This window comes from Adiantum capillus-veneris, chromosome 5 (assembly GCF_014529385.1).
Source record: "Adiantum capillus-veneris isolate H3 chromosome 5, ASM1452938v2, whole genome shotgun sequence".
Lineage (NCBI taxonomy): Eukaryota > Viridiplantae > Streptophyta > Polypodiopsida > Polypodiales > Pteridaceae > Adiantum > Adiantum capillus-veneris.
This window is the reverse complement of record NC_140935.1, coordinates 60,183,536-60,200,762: the sequence shown is the minus strand read 5'-3', so window position 1 is coordinate 60,200,762 and position 17,227 is coordinate 60,183,536. Positions and strand designations below refer to the sequence as shown.

Genomic DNA, 17,227 nt, shown 5'->3' with positions numbered 1-17,227 from the left:
TATGGTGAATTCTATATGAGAAAAATCCAGTTTGTGGTAAGGTTGCAATATAAGAGCCTTATAAATAATGCACTAAAAAATATATAAACTTTGTTTCTACATTGTGGGTAGTGTTATGTTGATACTCAAAAGAGATTACATGACTACAAAATAGGCAAGTAACACAAAAGGTAAGGAATGATGATAACTTCAACAATCCTAAATCCAACATGAGGTCACTTAAAGCATTCTATTTTGTTATCATAGCACCAAGAGATTACCCAAAAGTTTGAATAGGGAGTATTTTGAAACCTTATGTTTGCACTACACAAGAAAGGAAGGTAATCATTGATGCCATAGGCTTATAATTCATTTCTAACTATAGTATAGAAGGTGTTTGCAAAATTTAGTGCAAGGGGAATTTCTTGCTAAGTGAGCTTCATCGAATTAAGAGTTAGAATTACCCATAGTACTTTTTTTCCTAATACAAATACATATTCAGGCTAGGGAACAAATTTCTAATGGATTAGGCTTAGAGCAATAGCTTTTGCTAACATGTTCAATCATTGAATTATGTCCCCTATCACCAACGTGCCACGTCCTTTGTAAAAAAAAATTAATAGTACCATATTTCAATAATCTAATGTTTTTTGAACCCCTTTCCAAGATGGATAGTCATAAAGATCTAATTCTTCTTCTCTTTGAGCACACAAGAGATCACGTTTATACACCACCTTTTTAAGAAAATCTCATTGTCTAAGTGCTCTAGATAGTCTATATGGTTTCTTTTTTCTTGCTTATTCTAATGAACTCTATTCTTTTCATGCAAATCCTTTATTCTATTTTCTTTATCTCTTGCTGAGGAGTTTCGTTCCCTTCTTGAGGATTGTTGGAGTGCTCTTCTCCTCAGAGAGGGACTACATGAGAAGGACTTCTTTTTCTATTTTGAGGAAATAGTAGAGAATCACGAGAAATAATTCTTACCCTTCTTTGGCACTCCATCGTATCATATGAGAAAGCAAAAAGGTACTTGCATGATTGTTTGAATAGTTAAAATAGATTGTGTTTTTTAGAATCAACACTTGTGAAAATAGAGTTGGATTACGGGTAGAACCATATCTTCATTTACATTAAGAGATACGTTTGTTACCATAAGTGACCAAATCATTAAGCAACGATGATTTCTTGCACATGAAAAGTTATGCTTACATTTTTTTTTTTAAAATGTGTTGTTAACCACCTTTGCACCCTTCTCTTCTCCTCGATCCTCTTGAACTCAAAATCTTATTGAAGAAATGCTATGTAGCCTATAGCAGCCACTACATGGTAGGGTTTGACTACACGATGAGATTGCACATTGGAGGTAGAGGTAGCAAGTGGCTTGGTAGAGATCGCAAACACCTAGGCTACTGTGGACAAGCAGCCATCGATATACGTAGATGGATAATGAGGAGCATTATCAATTCTTTCAATGACAGGGTAGTAAATAGTCATCAATAGTATAGTAAGGTCACTCCACTTACTATAGGTTGTGTTCAAATGCATTGATAGAGAGAGGCAAGTTGTTGTGGCTACTATATGGTAACTAACTTGAACAAAAAAATCTTCATGTGCATCCCACCTTAGGGATGTCAAGAGATAGAGAAGGAGAGCTCTTGAGTAGTTGCAAGTGAGCGTGTGCACACACACACATCCAATATATCACACAATGGCGATGAAAACTGAAAGATGCTCTTCTTTACTACTACCCAAAAGGATGATGAGGTCTACATAACATACATAGGAAAAGCAACATTATAAAATCTCTAGTGAGTGAGTTGGTACAACAAGTGGCCATTACTCTGAGTAGACAAACCATGTTGTTGAAGTCTAATTGTAGTACCATTTGAGAGGATCCTCATGTGCACTAACTTCTGCCAGTGATCATTGTGGGCGAGAAGTTATCTAGGTTTACTATCTGTTAAGCTTGACATCATCAAAGCGGCTCTACTTCTTCACTACCCAAAATGATGATAAGGTCTACATAACATAAGTAGGAAATACAAGATAATAAAACCCTAGGTACAATTGTCAATGTGAAATCGCTAGTGAGTGAGTAGGTAGGATAAGTGGACATTATTACTCTAAGTAGATAGACTATGCTGTTGAAGTCTCGAAGTAGTACTGTTGGCAATGATTCTTGTGTGCACTACCTCTTGCCAGTGATAATTGTAGGCAAGAAGTTATCTAGGCGTATCTGTTGAGCTTGATATCATGAAGACCTCACCTTAATCTTAACACCATTTCTTGTGCACTAAGGGTAGCTCAACATCACCTCAACTGCCTTTGTTTAGACAACCAGCTAGCTATTACACGGTGGTTACTGGGTTGATTGACCAAGGTCATTGGTGGTTTAGTGGACCATAGGCACTTTGTACGACATGGAGGAGTGGTAGCCAAGTGGCCAACCTATGACTTCCAATCATCATCTAGATACTTCTAGCTATTTACAAAGCCAGCTAGCTAGTACAGGGTGGTTACTTGGTTGAATGACCAGGGTCGTTGGTGGTTTAGTAGATCAGAGGTGCTTTGTACGACATGGAGGAGTGGTAGCCAAGTGGCCAAACTATAACTTCCAATCACCATCTAGATACATGTATCTCTCTCAAAGATATTTTCTACATATAGCAAATCTTGTGTGATGTGGAGAATGTGTGTTCGGTACGTCTCAGTCTAGAGTCGAGTCATTGTCACAAGATTTTCCCCTCAAAATTATTTTATATTAAATCTTGGACCTTTTTTATTGTACCCTATGATGAAAACAACTAAGCACAATATGTCCCTTGATGTCATCATACATATGTGCATAGGATGCAGCTTCAAAAAAAGCCTTCAATTGTGGGGAGTCTACTTAAGATAATCATATGTAAAGCCTCTCTTGAAACCTTGAAGTGTTTAGAGATCGTTAGTTTAGTTTGACTTGGGTATAACCTCATGACATATTGCATGAGAACTTTGCATACCATAGAGTAAGCACCACATTGATCCCACGATCCTTGAGGTCATTGACATGTAAAAATAATGTCAAACCATCATTTAGAACATCCACCAGGTCGTGTGATGAGACACAACATTATCCACCACTTACAAGCCTTGCCTACCAAAGACAGACTAGCCGCTTTAGGCCAAACCACCTCAAGGAGATGCCATAAGGCATGCCTATCGGATCAATTAAATAAAAACATGTTAACCTATGTCCTTTTTTTGCTCCTTTTCATCACCACTATAGGTAGGTGGTTCTAGGTCCTTGAAATAGTTGGAGATTCTCCTTGTGGACTAGGTGATGGATTTTTACTACATCAATGAATTTATTTTACAGTGTGTGGTCTCTTGACTACCACGTAGTGCCAAAGGCAATGGTTGCTAAAGCATCTAAATGGTTAGAAATGTGATGTAGCATGGTGATTATGTCTCTTCGTCCCCTTCCAAGAGGAGAGACATGCTCAAAAATCTATTGAAGGTTTTTCTTAGTTGTGGACACTGGTAATTGCCTATGTCCTCATCAGCATCTTCCATCTGCGGTATCCTTAAGCTGCATACCCACATCATTGGTCTCTATGTCCTAGGTTCGACAAGCTGGGGAAACGACGAGGCATGTCTGTTTCATAAAGTGGGCATGGTGTGCTCACCAACTACACTAACACAAACATCCCAGCAAGCTTGATGAACGAGATGCCCACTACAAATGATAAAAGGCCAAACAAACCTAAGCTAGGTCAATATGGTGTATATGGACTCCAGCCATTAGAGTTTTGTTTTTTTAATTTTTGGTTTTCTAGTTTGATTTTTTGTTATTATTTTTGCTAGTGATGTTATTGACAACGATGGTGACTGTCGACATTGGATTATGTTAGCATTGACAAAGACATCAATTTTAGCTTTGGAATTTGTGAGGTAAATTGCTTTGGTAACGGTGGCAAAATGATATGGCGATAATTGTGCGATGAAGAGGTGCAAAATGTTATGAAAGAAAGATAAAATTTGAGCGTGATGACGTGTTGTTGCAATTATTGCACTAGGTGCATGCGCAAAGGTCCTCAATTCCAATGAAAAACTAGGCTATATTATATAACTTGAGTTCTTGAGTTCTTGAGTTTTGTGTAGAGAGAAACTCGACATGAAAGTCTCTAGATGCTTCAATTAATCTTTGCTATTTTAAACTTCAATCTCTGGCTTGAGTATGGGGGCATTGTGCTGGCCTCATCCAGCTATGCTCACATGTATGCTTATAATGTCTCGAGGTTGATTAATTGAATTATTTATCATATACTTCCTTATTGGGAGTCTTTGGGGTTAGCTAGAGTTGTTGGATATTTGGTCTTATAATTGACGACCATGCATCGGCACTTAGAACTTTTTTAATGGATGGTAAATATCAGGCTTGTGGGTGATTGTTGGACACCCATGGCTTGGAGAAAGACCTTGGTTATGGGGACTTTCCCTTGCTAGTTGTGCTAATCTGATAACATGGTTGGTGGGAACTCACCTTATTTAGCCCTTTTTTTTTTACTGGGAGCTCTCTGTGGGAAGTTACGCTAACCTTGCAAATTCCAACAATTATTGACCCCTGTTGCCCCCCAAAAAAAGGATTGATTGTCTTGTACCCACTTGCTGCATACCCCACCCCGAGTCATGGCCGACTCGCTAATATTGCTTGTGGATACCTACTCCTTTTAATATTTTTCCTTTGGTGTAAACATGACCTAAAACCCATTAGCTATAGGAAGCATGGTCAGGTACAATGGTTTTATGAAATCACCCTTCGCGAGCAGACTGGCTCCGTATGAAGCTGCCGCCTACTCTTCATAAGTTGCTTGACATGCCGGCCGATTCGGTGAGCAAAACTTGTGGGGATCGTTGTCTATCTCCAACTGGAATCACATCCACCATTCAACGGTAAGGGATGTAAATCCCCTCACTTGGCTTTGACAAGCGTAGTATGTGTATCAGAAAGTGAGTTGATTGAAGTGTTTGCCGATTTCTTCTGGTTCACTGTAAGGTTTGTCTGAGGAGTGTGGCATGGCCTCCTTCTTTAAAAAAACCGTGCACTGTGGAGTTGGTTGAAGAAACCAATACTTCTTAGGTTGCTTTGACTCTATTAAAAGCTTAAATAGATGTTTCTTTGTCTTTGATTCAAAACTGCTGCCGAAAATGTCTTTTTACCGGTCCTTAATAAAACATGCAATACATGCAATAGGCGGCTTTATCCACTTCCTCCATGAGATTGATTGGTGCCGATATTAGTTTTTTTTTTTTTTTGGGGGGGGGGGGGGGGGTAAATTGTTGCAACTCTGAGGTTTTATTGGTTTATTTTCAGAAAAAGAGGTTTGATCTATGGCATTTATATATATATATATATATATATTACTCTGCTTCGTATAAGTAGGCTGTCACTGGGTTTTTTTGTTAACAAGGTATAATTTGGGTCTTCTTGGATCACCCACTCTCTTATGATCTTAGTTCAGTTGTGATACTTGGCTACTGACAAATTTTTTATACTAGGGACTTGTTTGCAAAAAACCACTATAAACTATTAGTGGTTTGTTTATAAGGCTTATTGGAAGCAATGCTTACTAGATATTAGCATATGGTTTCATTGACTCTAATAGGAAATTTCTACCTCAGATGTAGGTTTGGCTTGGCATAAACTGTCACCTACATTACTGGATAATGGTTGGCATACCTTCCTAAACACTGTGAGTGGACGTCACTAATGGGTTGGATATTAGTTGGTTGAGGATCTTGTTTATTATTACATGTAAAATCTTAGGCATATTCCTTGATCATAAAAACTACTTTAGATTGTAAGTAGTTCTAGCAAAAAGGTTGCTTCAAAATAATGCCACTTGCTAGCTCAAAATACCTGGCTGGTTTTGGGATGCTAGGTTTTTCTACTTGATGTTAGACATGTTAAACTACTTACTTTAGCCCTTTTAGGTTGGAAAGGGGGCGTTTCATTGCAAATCTAGCTTATCATTGGCGCATACTTTGAGGATTGTTGGTTCATAACTTACCTAATGCCTAGTTGATATTACCTTCTACTAACTAGCTTATGATAATGATTATTTAACTAGGAAGCATTTAACATTTGTAATTCCTAAACTACTTGTCTTTAAAAAATAGTCAATTGTATTGTATAGATAATTAATGATTAAATCTTACATTGTTTGGACTAAGATGTGAGTAATCCTTTTTTTTAGCCATAGATTTCATTACAAACAAGAGCACCTTAAAGCTTGAAAGTGGTTTGACAAAAAGGCTTCATGGGAAAAAAGATTGGGTAAGACACTTGGATCAGAAGGGGTGATGGCCTTTTGATCAGAACTTAATCTATTTAAATAATTATGTGTAAATTCTTTTAAAAAATGGGGTTACTAATAACCTTAATTATAACCTATGATCTCATTTAGGTCTAAAGGAGTGATGACCTTCAGATTACAAATTAAAACAAAATAAAAGGAATTTAAAATTAAAAGACTTCACACTTGAATCAGGAGGGGTAATGGCCTTCTGATACAAAATAGATACAAGCTTCATATCAATTGATTTGAGAATGGACGTTCACTTGTGGCTTACTTTTCTGAAACTGGATACTTGCTGATATTTAACACTACATGGATGATAGGTATAAGTTAAAAAGGTTTTAAGTAGGACATGGATAACAACTGATAGGTTCATTGACATCTGTAATATGTATTCAAAGCTAACGAATCTATTGTCTTGTTTATATGGATACATGTGAGGAATCTATATTTACTTAGGGTCTTTTTGACTTTGTTGTTGTCTATCATCGTCGAACTTGGCCTCTGTCACTTGAATATCAATTGTTCTTGACTATCTTATGTACAAATAACTGGAATGATACCTCATTCTCACTACGATGTACAAAAATGAATCAAAGAATGAGTTGTTTTTGTGCTAATCCTTGTCTTTTGTTGAAAGCCTGTTGTCTTTGAACTAATATGTTATGTTGTGTATAAGTATTAGTTTAAAAACAACAACACACACACACACAACTATCTCTATCATCCTTATAAAGCTTGATGCAGACACACAAAACTCAATCATGCACACTACTTTCTCTCTATTGTAATACAAGAAAGAGGCAAAGATTACACTCCATAGCAAAGCATCTAGAAATAGCAGGAAGAAAATGAGGAATCTTTCACTCTATTGGCTTCAATCCTAGTCCCCAAAGTGCATGGTGCACTCGGACTTGGTATTTGATATTTTATTTTAAATTGGTTGTGCCATAATGTAGGCTCCTCTTTTACATGTGGTTATTTGCATGTGAGAGCTCTTCCCATTTTTAGCTTATTGCTTAGTCTCCTCTAGGGACAAACTAAATTCTTGCGAAACAACCGTAACGGTTAATTATCTAAGAGTCAAACTGAATTGCAAGTCTTCATCATGAGCTCCACTCTACAATCATCAAATTGTCACATTAGTTAAAGCACTAATCATTAGGACAACAATCAAGTAAAGTAAGACAAGTTCATCAGCAATCCCCTAAAACACATGCCGATGCTAAACCACAAACAACATGGTGATTCCCTTGGTGTCCCTTAGTATCATGGATGATGAACAAGATCATAGCATCCCCCCTACTAGGGATAACAAGTGTCTTTAGTTGCTCAACGTAGATATTGGTTATCTAGTGAGTGATGAAAGTTGGAGAGAAAGTAAAGAAATATCGAAAGGAGTTCTAATGCATCCAACAACATCTTCTTGTGGGCGACATTTGAATGTAAATAGTGTCTGTTGTACACATTTCCATGAGTAGTGGTGGTCACATGGTCAACTATCTTCTAAAGAGCAAATGGTTTTCTTGGTTTACAAGTATAGGTGGGTTTCCATAAACCAGATGTGATGGTATGGATGCTTTAAAGGGACTCATAAGGCTTATGAAAAAAGCATGTTGTATTTGCCGATGGGAATGTGAATTCATCCTAAAAGACACAACATTTATCACCTTGCAATATAAAAAGGTCCATAAACGCGAGGATCAAGTTTAACAAATGCATCGGTATCAACGTTCCTAATCCCATGCTTCTTGCTTCTCAACATGACATAATCACCTTAAAAGAAGAAGCTTATTTTTCTATTTGTGCAAAGCAATGGAATGTTGCAGTTTGTTTGATAATTTGCTACACTTGTTTCCCCTTGAAAATTGGAGTCTTACCCCAAAACGAGCAAATATTTCCGAGCATACTAGAAAATTGAGCACAAAGAGAGAGAGAGAGAGAGAGAGAGAGAGAGAGAGAGAGAGAGAGAGAGAGAGAGAGAGAGAGAGAGAGAGAGAGAGAGAGAGTTTTGTTTGTTTGTCTATTAATCATAGAAAATATATGATACCCTAAACATCATTACCACTTACATGAGAGAGAGTAATCCAATTGTCCACTCATTCAAAGCATGCTTGAGTGAGACTTTTTTAGAAAAAATAAAATCAACCAACAAATCTATGCTTCCATGTCGAATGTTGAGTCACAATCGTAAAGAATAATAAAACCTTGTCATTAGCTATAACGAGCTCGCATCCATAACAATAACAAACACTAAGGGTCAATCTTCCCACCACATTTAGAAAAACGATAGATTGTAATACTAACAAAAAAATCCATTGCTCTCTTGGATGAAAGTGCTCCCTCCAAGTCCAATAAAGGGCATATAAACCCTTTTGAAACTCTAGAGTGCAGCCTAATTGTTCCTTGACCTAGAACGATGACAATATCTCAATATGAACAGGATATCAACAAGCTCACAACTAGAGCAATGGGAAATGTCCAACATACTTCAACTAGGTCAACATTGAGTAAGGGTAGGGATGATCACCAAATTCTTCTATCCTTCGACGAAATCAATAGATCATGTAATATAAGTGCCAACCCCACTTTGCATCAAACTAGTAGAGTTGACGTAGAGAGAGATGAAGGCGTTTGCATCAAACTCGTAGAAATTTCTATGTGTGATTGCGATCATACTTAATGAAATCTCTCCTTTGAGGGCACAAGCTGAGAGTATTTGCACCACCATGGAAAGTGCCATTACATAATTGTGTGTGATGTGTCTCTTAAAGACAAAGCAAAAGAATCCTTTGTTGGCAGCATGGGAACCCTCTCTCTCTCTCTCTCTCTCTCTCTCTCTCTCTCTCTCTCTCTCTCTCAACTAACTATCAAAGTGATATCGACCGAAACTAACTATGCTCTTAAACTCTTTGCATATGCAGGAATCATGGATCCATCTCAGCATTTGGAAATCCAAAAGGACATGGATTCCGAAAATGTATTCTCCCAACGCTCTTACTACTCCTTCACACCATCACCCTTCACGATGCCCCCACATGGCTTCATGACCATGCTAATGTCTCCATCACTCTCCTCTCCTTTCTTATTCAAGCCCCCTCCACCATGCACTCCACCTCCGCACTATAAGACAACACATGTAGAGAGTTGTCCAAGCCCAAACCCCTCCTCTCATAAATCTACTAAAGGGTGTGCAAAGCCGTCCACGAAGAAAGCTTTACACTTGGCTGGTGAGGATGTGCAAGAGATTACATTGATGGCTCCATCAAAGAAGGGGAGAGTGTCCAAGAAGAAGGGCGTTGTGGAGCTCGAAGATGACGAAGAAAACATCCAAAAATCCAAGGGTCAATGGAAGGACATTTGGGTCAACCAGCATATCCGTGTGAGGGGGGTTGGGGGAGGGGGGGTATGCACGAGGAGTTCAACAATCCTCAAAAGCAGGGGGTCAATCTATGGGCAAAAGTGGTTGCACGGTTGGCCTCCACATACCATGCCTTTGATAAAGATAGAGAGGCATCCCACAAAAAGTGGGGCTTTGTACTTGGCCAATATAGGCTGGATAAAGTGCACAATGCTACATATGGCAATGATAGAAAATACACATGTAAATGTTATGATGTGGTAGATGAGTACTATCATGATAGGGCCTCTGTGAAGTGCGCTAGCCATGTCTCCTCTTCCATCCACGAAAATACTAAGATGAGTGAGGTACTAATAGAAGAAGATTCCAAAGCCTCCCAAATCAAAAGTCAAGCCACAACCACCACCAATGACAAGTGGTCTACTCCGGAGGTCGAGACAGTCATCGGCACAAATGGCGGACACTACTCGAGCTTTGCTTGATCACTTGAAAGATAACTCCAACCGGCAAGAGGCGCTTGGAATTGTTGGCTAGCTTTCATGACACCATGGTATGGTTCTTAAAGCATGCCAATATGACAACAAATGACGAGCCACTAACCAGTGAAGCCTATGGTCTTCAAAGCTTATGTCCTTTCTTGTCTCTGTCTTCTCGTCTTTTAAGTTTGTCGTGACTCAGGATAACTTTAATTCTTTTTAAGTGGGCATATTGTGTACATACGCTTTTTTCTTTTTGTTGATTGTGTTACATTGGTTGTGTAAACCTACAGGTTACGAGAACGATGTATAGAGAGATGGTGCTTCATTGTGCTTGGCTATGCTCTTTAGCAACTGCAGAATTGCTAAAGGATGGCCCCAACCAAGATGATGTGGCCTTCTTGCAAACATGGTTGCATTTAGTCTAATGTATGTGACGATCGATCAACATCAACATTGGTAGAAGACGAGGTCACGAGCATAGGAAAGCTTGGGCGTATGCTCGGCCCCAAAATTTTCTTAACGACTTTCTTCTAAAGTCCTATTCAGATAGCATGTTAAAGAGACGCCTTCAAGTCAGCAAGGACACCTTTCGTTACATTTGTGGAAAGGTGGCCTCTTTCACGTCAAAGCGCATCACTAACATGTTGATTGTGTTACATTGGTTGTGTAAACCTACAGGTTACGAGAACAATGTATAGAGAGATGGTGCTTCATTGTGCTTGGCTATGATCTTTAGCAATTACAGAATTGCTAAAGGATGGCCCCAACCAAGATGATGTGGCCTTCTTACGAACATGGTTGCATTCAGTCCAATGTATATGACGATCAATCAACATCAACATTGGTAGAAGACGAGGTCACAAGCATAGGAAAGCTTTGTCTTATGCCCGGCCCCAAAATTTTCTTAACGACTTTCTTCTAAAGTCCTATTCAGATAACATGTTCAAGAGACACCTTTTAGTCAGCAAGGACACCTTTCGTTACATTTGTGGAAAGGTGGCCTCTTTCATGTCAAAGTGCATCACTAACATGTGCAAAACCATCAACCTTCCTACGTGTGTGGCGATTGTTATGCTCAATTTAGCTTCTGGCACACAGTTGGAGGTCTTGGGTGACTTGAATGGGTGTGCAAAGAGCACAACATGTGGCATAGTCCTTGATTTTTGCAAGGCCATCATGAAATCAGATCTAAGAGATGTCTACATTTGTTGGCATTCTCCATCCCGCTTTGAGAAGCTGGCTAGTGAATTTGAAGCCCTTTGAGGAATACCCTATGTTGTTGGTGCTATTGATGGTTCACATATTCCAATCATTGCACCAAAGAGAACCATGTTGATTACTTCAGTAAAAAAGGCTTTCATTCAACTTTGTTGCACTTACAAAGGCAGCAGATTGTTCTCTATGGAACTATGATGTTGGATGGTCAAGGTCAAATCCATGACTCCTTGAACTTCACTCGTAGTGAGTTGGTTCAAAAAAGTGCTAGAGGTGAGCTTGAGAATTATTGTTTGGTGGATGACTGTGCTTATCTAGCTCGACCATTTATGTTGGTGCCCTTCAAAGGGTGCAAGGAAGGCTTATCATGCAAGAAGTTTCATTGGAAATTCATACAATCTAGCAGAAGAATGTCGGTGGAGTGAGCATTTGGCATGCTAAAGGCAAGGTTTCGCATCTTGTTAAAGAGATGTGACATGGATGTACATCATGTGCCTGATCTGGTGGCAGCGTGCCTCGTGTTACATAATTTGGTATACGACACAATGATGCTTTTGATATGGAATGGGCTCGTGAGGCCGAAGCTAGCCTAATGGTTGGCAATTCACTCGTAGAAAGCCAAAGAACCGTAGCAAGCTCTATGGTGGAATTCAAGCTCTCCGTTTGGCAAATGACATTGGTACAGTGCTAATTGCTGCGATAATCAAGAATATGCTAAGAACAAAGTACAACAAGTCTTTGGTGATGCTGTGTCCGATGAGTCATCGTCATCAACTTCCACTTGAGCTCTTGTAAAATAATGGATGGGATTTACACCATGGTTTTAAAGTTTTGATGTTTGTAATCTCGAATCAATTTAGCAATTTGCATTTTTTGTGTTCTAGTATTCAATTATAATAATCAAACTTAATTATTTTTTATAATTGGATGATTAATACTATCTTTTGTTAATAGATAACTCAAACTCAAAGCTATCATGTGAACATTCCCCAAGCTAGATCTCTTATGTTGCCTACATGTGAAGGGGGGGCAGTAGAAATCCTCAAAGTGGCTCTTCGTTTTAAGAGCAATGTGCGTTGCTTTCAAAATCTGCATTGATAAACACAAATTGTCTACTTGCACTATGCAAGGGCAATGAAAGAGAAATATATGTTGCTTGTTGTGATGTCATCTCTTGTGTATTGATCAAAGCGTTGCCAATTTTTTTCAATCGATCTAACGTTGGCACATTTGTTTTCTTGCAATCTTGTAGTATGTTCTTGATGGTTTTGCTTACAGTTGAGTCATTCTTAGTCATATATGATGTGCAATATGCAGCAGCGCCATGGCCATTGAAAATAAATTGAATGTCAATGTTTGCATCCCATAGAAGACACAGCTCTTTGTTGAAGTTGTTTGTGTAAATGTCCTTTGGATCTCTTTTCAAGAGCAGTGTTGGCTCTGTGATGCTTACCGAAAGGGATTGGTTGTATACTTCTTCCGTCATACCCAAAGAGGTCAACCATTCATCATATGACACAGTTGAATCATGTCCAAGAGCAAGCAATCGTTCTTCAATGCATTTTTTGTTGGCCAAGAGTATTTCTTTCTCTGTTTGGGATAATGTGGGTGGATATAGCACCAATGTTTCTCGAGAGGGAGGACGTGGGAAACCAAAGCGACACATGCTTTTGCGTTTTTTGCATGTTTTGCGATGAAAGTGAGTTTGTACGCCTCTAAGAGACTCATCTAATACATTCATGTCAGTAGTGATATGTGTGTCAACAAAACGTATTGTATCATTATCTGGTGTACTGCCAAAGAGAGGTGCATTTTTTACCCAAAGCAATCCATGATCATGTTGGCTGCCTCTATTTTGAAATTCAGTCACAAAAAAGTAATCCACTAATTCACCAAGGATGGTGTTATTGCGCTTCAACTCCTGTTTCATGGCTTCAAATCTATGCACATAGTATCGAGCTATTGTGACAGGATCGCACCGGACAAGTGCACGAATGAATGAAGCTTTGTTTGGGTAGTCTGACTCTTTGATATGAGGATTCAATTTGCACAAACAATCTTTCAAAGGGTTCCATCTTTGCTCCGCACATGAAAATGTAACAAAGAAAGTTGGCTGGCCTAATTGACGGATCATTGCAAACACATTTCGCTTGAGTTTCATCTTATAGTCGATTGATGTGTGCAGTGATTGAAAATCATGGTAACCAAGCTCAGACGAAAGCAGTTGTTCAATGTTAGTGCTCGCTTGAACATCTTTTGCCTGCAATTGTCTACCCCACAATTTTCCCTTGCGCAAGCGTACCCAAATAGAACCAAGAACTTTTGTAATAATAATTTTCATTGTTTTGAAGAAAAGATTTTCAATGTTGCTTGTAAATCGTCTATCCACATTCTTAAGCTCCCATTGTGCTACTTTTTGATAATTTTTCTTTGCCAACACATGATACTTTCTTCTTTGACCAAAAAACAATGTTGGAAATGACAACTCCTCACAAGATTCATCATAAAAAATGCTTAATGGACTAAATCCCTCACAAGGGGCTATACTTGCAACTTGAGAATTATGGTCCACAACTTGTTGTGCAGAGTAGATACCATGCACCAAAGTATCCGTAGGATTACTCTCATCATCAATATCTTCTTAGTGTGGACTATAAGCAAGATCAACATGGAGTGTGAAAGAAGATGACCAAGACATATCAATTGTAACACCATGATCAATATACAATGGAGTGGCCAAAAGGTCGGCCAAAGCTTGAAGAACACAGTTTGGGCGCACAATGCCACTCAAATAAGCATGATCATATTCAAGCTTACGTTTAATCTCTACAAGGATAGAAGCTTGATCATTAGAAAAGCATGGCAACACCCTTTGAACTCGTGACAGATCCACCATTACATTCACAATGCTTCCACGCAAACCAAGTTGACCTTCGAAGTTTAGCTCTCGAATTTGTGCGAATGGTATGCGCAAGGATACAAGACGACTCTCTATTGAATTCAATTTTTCTACGGAGGGTATTTTGCTATTGAATTGAACCTCTCTTTTCAAGCAAAACAATGGTTCTTCTTGTTTCTTCAATGCAGCTTTGCATGAATAACACACTTGCAACTCTTTCTTTTGACCAATGACCATTGATTTTATTCACTTGAGAAGCAAAAATTCCACCTTTGACATGCTACATAAACTATGGCGATACAAGAGAGAACCACACGAAGCACAAGCGAAAGCAGGGATATCTTCAATCGTCTTGACATACATAAGAGTTCCACTAGATGAAATGGTAGACCTTCTTTGGTGAATTCGCGATGACTTGGACATGTTATAAATTTTTGTCTTCACTTGTTTGACACTAAAAGAGTTTGGAAATAATTGCAAAAACATAGAGACAATTTCTTAGACAGCGACATCATGAGTTTCGACAAGTGTTGTTAGACACAAGGTAGCTTCTTTACTCCATATACAACGTTTACGTTTGGATGGATGATCTCCACACGGATACCATAAAAAACAGCCACAAAAATTCAACACCACAAGAGTTGGGCAAGTGGACAAGGTTGCACATTCACGTGCACCGAAACAACGGACTTCATTTAAAACATCACCTTGGTAAAAGTAGAGTTTGCACATTGCAAAGAACATCTTGCAAAACAAAGTTACCAAGTGCACACTTAGCATCATTGACGAATGTCGACTACCTAAAAGCGACGTCAAAAATTCTTTTTGATTAAAAGAAGGTGATTGTACATCAACAATCCAAGGGTCAACCCAAACTTTCAGAATGTCTTCGTTTTTTAGTTCTATTTGTTCCAGAATTTCATCCACAATTTTGGATTCAAGACATTGCAAAGAGAGGGACAAGTGAAAACCATGAAGCAAACTTAGCAAAACATCTTTGTTCTCTGGAAAATTACAAGTAAATATAGGATCAACATGTAAATTTTTGCCATCTACGTACAAAATGATATCATATGCCATTGTTCCAAAAAGTAAAACCTTGATATCAAGAACACAAACTACGCGCCTTTGAATGCAGTAACCTGTCCCGCCTTGTCAATAGTGAACCAACCACCCTTTTTGAAGTTCAAGAGTGAAGATTTTAACTCTACCAAGCTTTGATCAAAGAGTTGCAGGAACGGACCGGAAAATCCAAGAACAGAATCAACTACAGCTCCTTGCAAGATAACAGAAACAACCTCTCCGTCTTGGGGATATAATTTAGCGGGCAACACAGACTGCTTGGTGATTGTAGAGTCTGCCACAAGAGTAGCAAAATGGGTTGCTAGCTTGCCGACTCACACTTAGACCTTTGCACACACCGCACGAGTACTCGACATCCAAGCTATTCACACTCACAATCTCCAGCGTTCCAAACACCTACAAATTCAACAATGACCATAAAATGAACATAAATGCATTTTTTACTAATATATGCACACACAACAATTACCTTCTTCCCAAAGCCTAAGTTCGTGACTTGTTTCAACAAGTATTCGTGGAAGACACCAGCCAAAGAGAGAGGAAGCGGGCACAAGATAGTAGCGTCAACTACACTAAGGGTGTTTGACAGATGCTTGAAGACATTGATGTTACGAGTGACACATGAGTAGTATCCAACTTCTTTTACTTCGTGCACCATAAACTGATAGTCGACCCGTCGTGTAGGGACAAAGAGAAGCTGCCATCAAAATGCAAACATGAGCAAAGATACATTTGTGTTGCAAAGAAGCTTTATCAACACTCACACTAGCTCGATCGCTTGTTGAAGGTCCATCTGCCACAGTTAAACTAAAGCTAGGAGTGCCATCGCTTTTAACGGCATTCTCTATTTTGACAACAATAAAAGCAACTGTTGAAACAAATTCAGCAGCAGTTGTGCTTTGAGAGAACAACTCTTTGATTTTCTGCTCGCGATAAAGTTGAAGACAACAGCCAAAAGCCTCGGCTTTGACAACCAAAGTCGTAGCATCTGCATACAAAGCCCACAAGCAAGTTCAACTTTTAATTATGGTAATTTTTAAGAATACGAGAATTCTGTAATGAATTCAATTCTACTTTTAAAAATTGTAAGCAACTATTATGCAGTTATTAAACTATTATAAATAAATCAAAATAGTTTAAACACTAACTTTCATTTTTCAGAAAATCTAACTATTATCAAGGTATTTTTCTATCCCACTAGTCTTAATCAAGATTATAATCGATACAAAATAAAATGGGTGAAATTAACATAATGTGCATTTTTTGCGTTGCTGAAAGTCAGAAATAGGAAATTTAACAGCGATGCGGTCTTTAACTGTCCGCAAGGCACAAAAGTGATACAATAGTCATTGTATTAACAACAACAATTCTCAGATCTTATGCATTAATTTTTTTTTACTACAAAAATAATTTAGGCTTTTTTTAACCATAAGCTCAGAGAAAGTGACCAAATAATGGCATGAAGCCATAATTGGCATGTGTTCATCATCATAGCTTATCTTGTATACCAATTCCCTTTCGTAACTAAAGCTTGCTCAGTCTTCTCTAATTCTATCTGGAACATCTCAAGATGTCCATGAAACGAATGAGACATGATCGCAATTTCCCGTCGTGAAAAAAAGACAAAAATACAAGCTTGATTTGTTTAACTACACGCACAAAGCTTGACAAAAACCCTAAGCTTGAAAAAAACCCTAAGCGCTTAAGATAAAACTTGATAATAGTCTTAAATTTAAACCAACCCTATCCCACATAGACAAATATACACACAAAACCAACCATTATGTTGCTTGTTCTCAACTACGCAAAACACAAACACAAAATCTACAATCTGGATGAAGTAGAGCTTAACTAAGTTTGACAATTATTG

The 17,227-nt window shown here is 38.4% G+C and overlaps 1 protein-coding gene and 1 pseudogene across 1 annotated transcript; one reads left to right on the top strand and one right to left on the bottom strand.

The window, feature by feature from the left end:
* Positions 1-9,249: 9,249 nt before the first annotated feature.
* LOC147457383 (uncharacterized) lies at positions 9,250-10,354 on the top strand (annotated as a pseudogene).
* A 5,038-nt stretch (positions 10,355-15,392) lies between these two features.
* Positions 15,393-16,015, bottom strand: LOC147457382 (uncharacterized). The gene is made up of 3 exons (XM_086513576.1): positions 15,827-16,015; positions 15,696-15,753; positions 15,393-15,631 (listed from the first exon to the last, which is right to left on the bottom strand). Exons 1-3 carry the CDS (start codon positions 16,013-16,015, stop codon positions 15,393-15,395), a joined length of 486 nt encoding a protein of 161 aa, XP_086369702.1.
* Positions 16,016-17,227: the final 1,212 nt, after the last annotated feature.

Bases quoted from the DNA above. Each gene is read 5' to 3' on its own strand.
- LOC147457382 (XM_086513576.1), bottom strand. From the start codon at position 16,015: ATGGTGCACGAAGTAAAAGAAGTTGGATACTACTCATGTGTCACTCGT. The intron at 15,754-15,826 runs GTAATTGTTGTG...TTGAATTTGTAG, and splicing joins ACTTAGGCTTTGGGAAGAAG to GTGTTTGGAACGCTGGAGAT. The intron at 15,632-15,695 runs GTGTGTGCAAAG...CTCTTGTGGCAG, and splicing joins GGATGTCGAGTACTCGTGCG to ACTCTACAATCACCAAGCAG.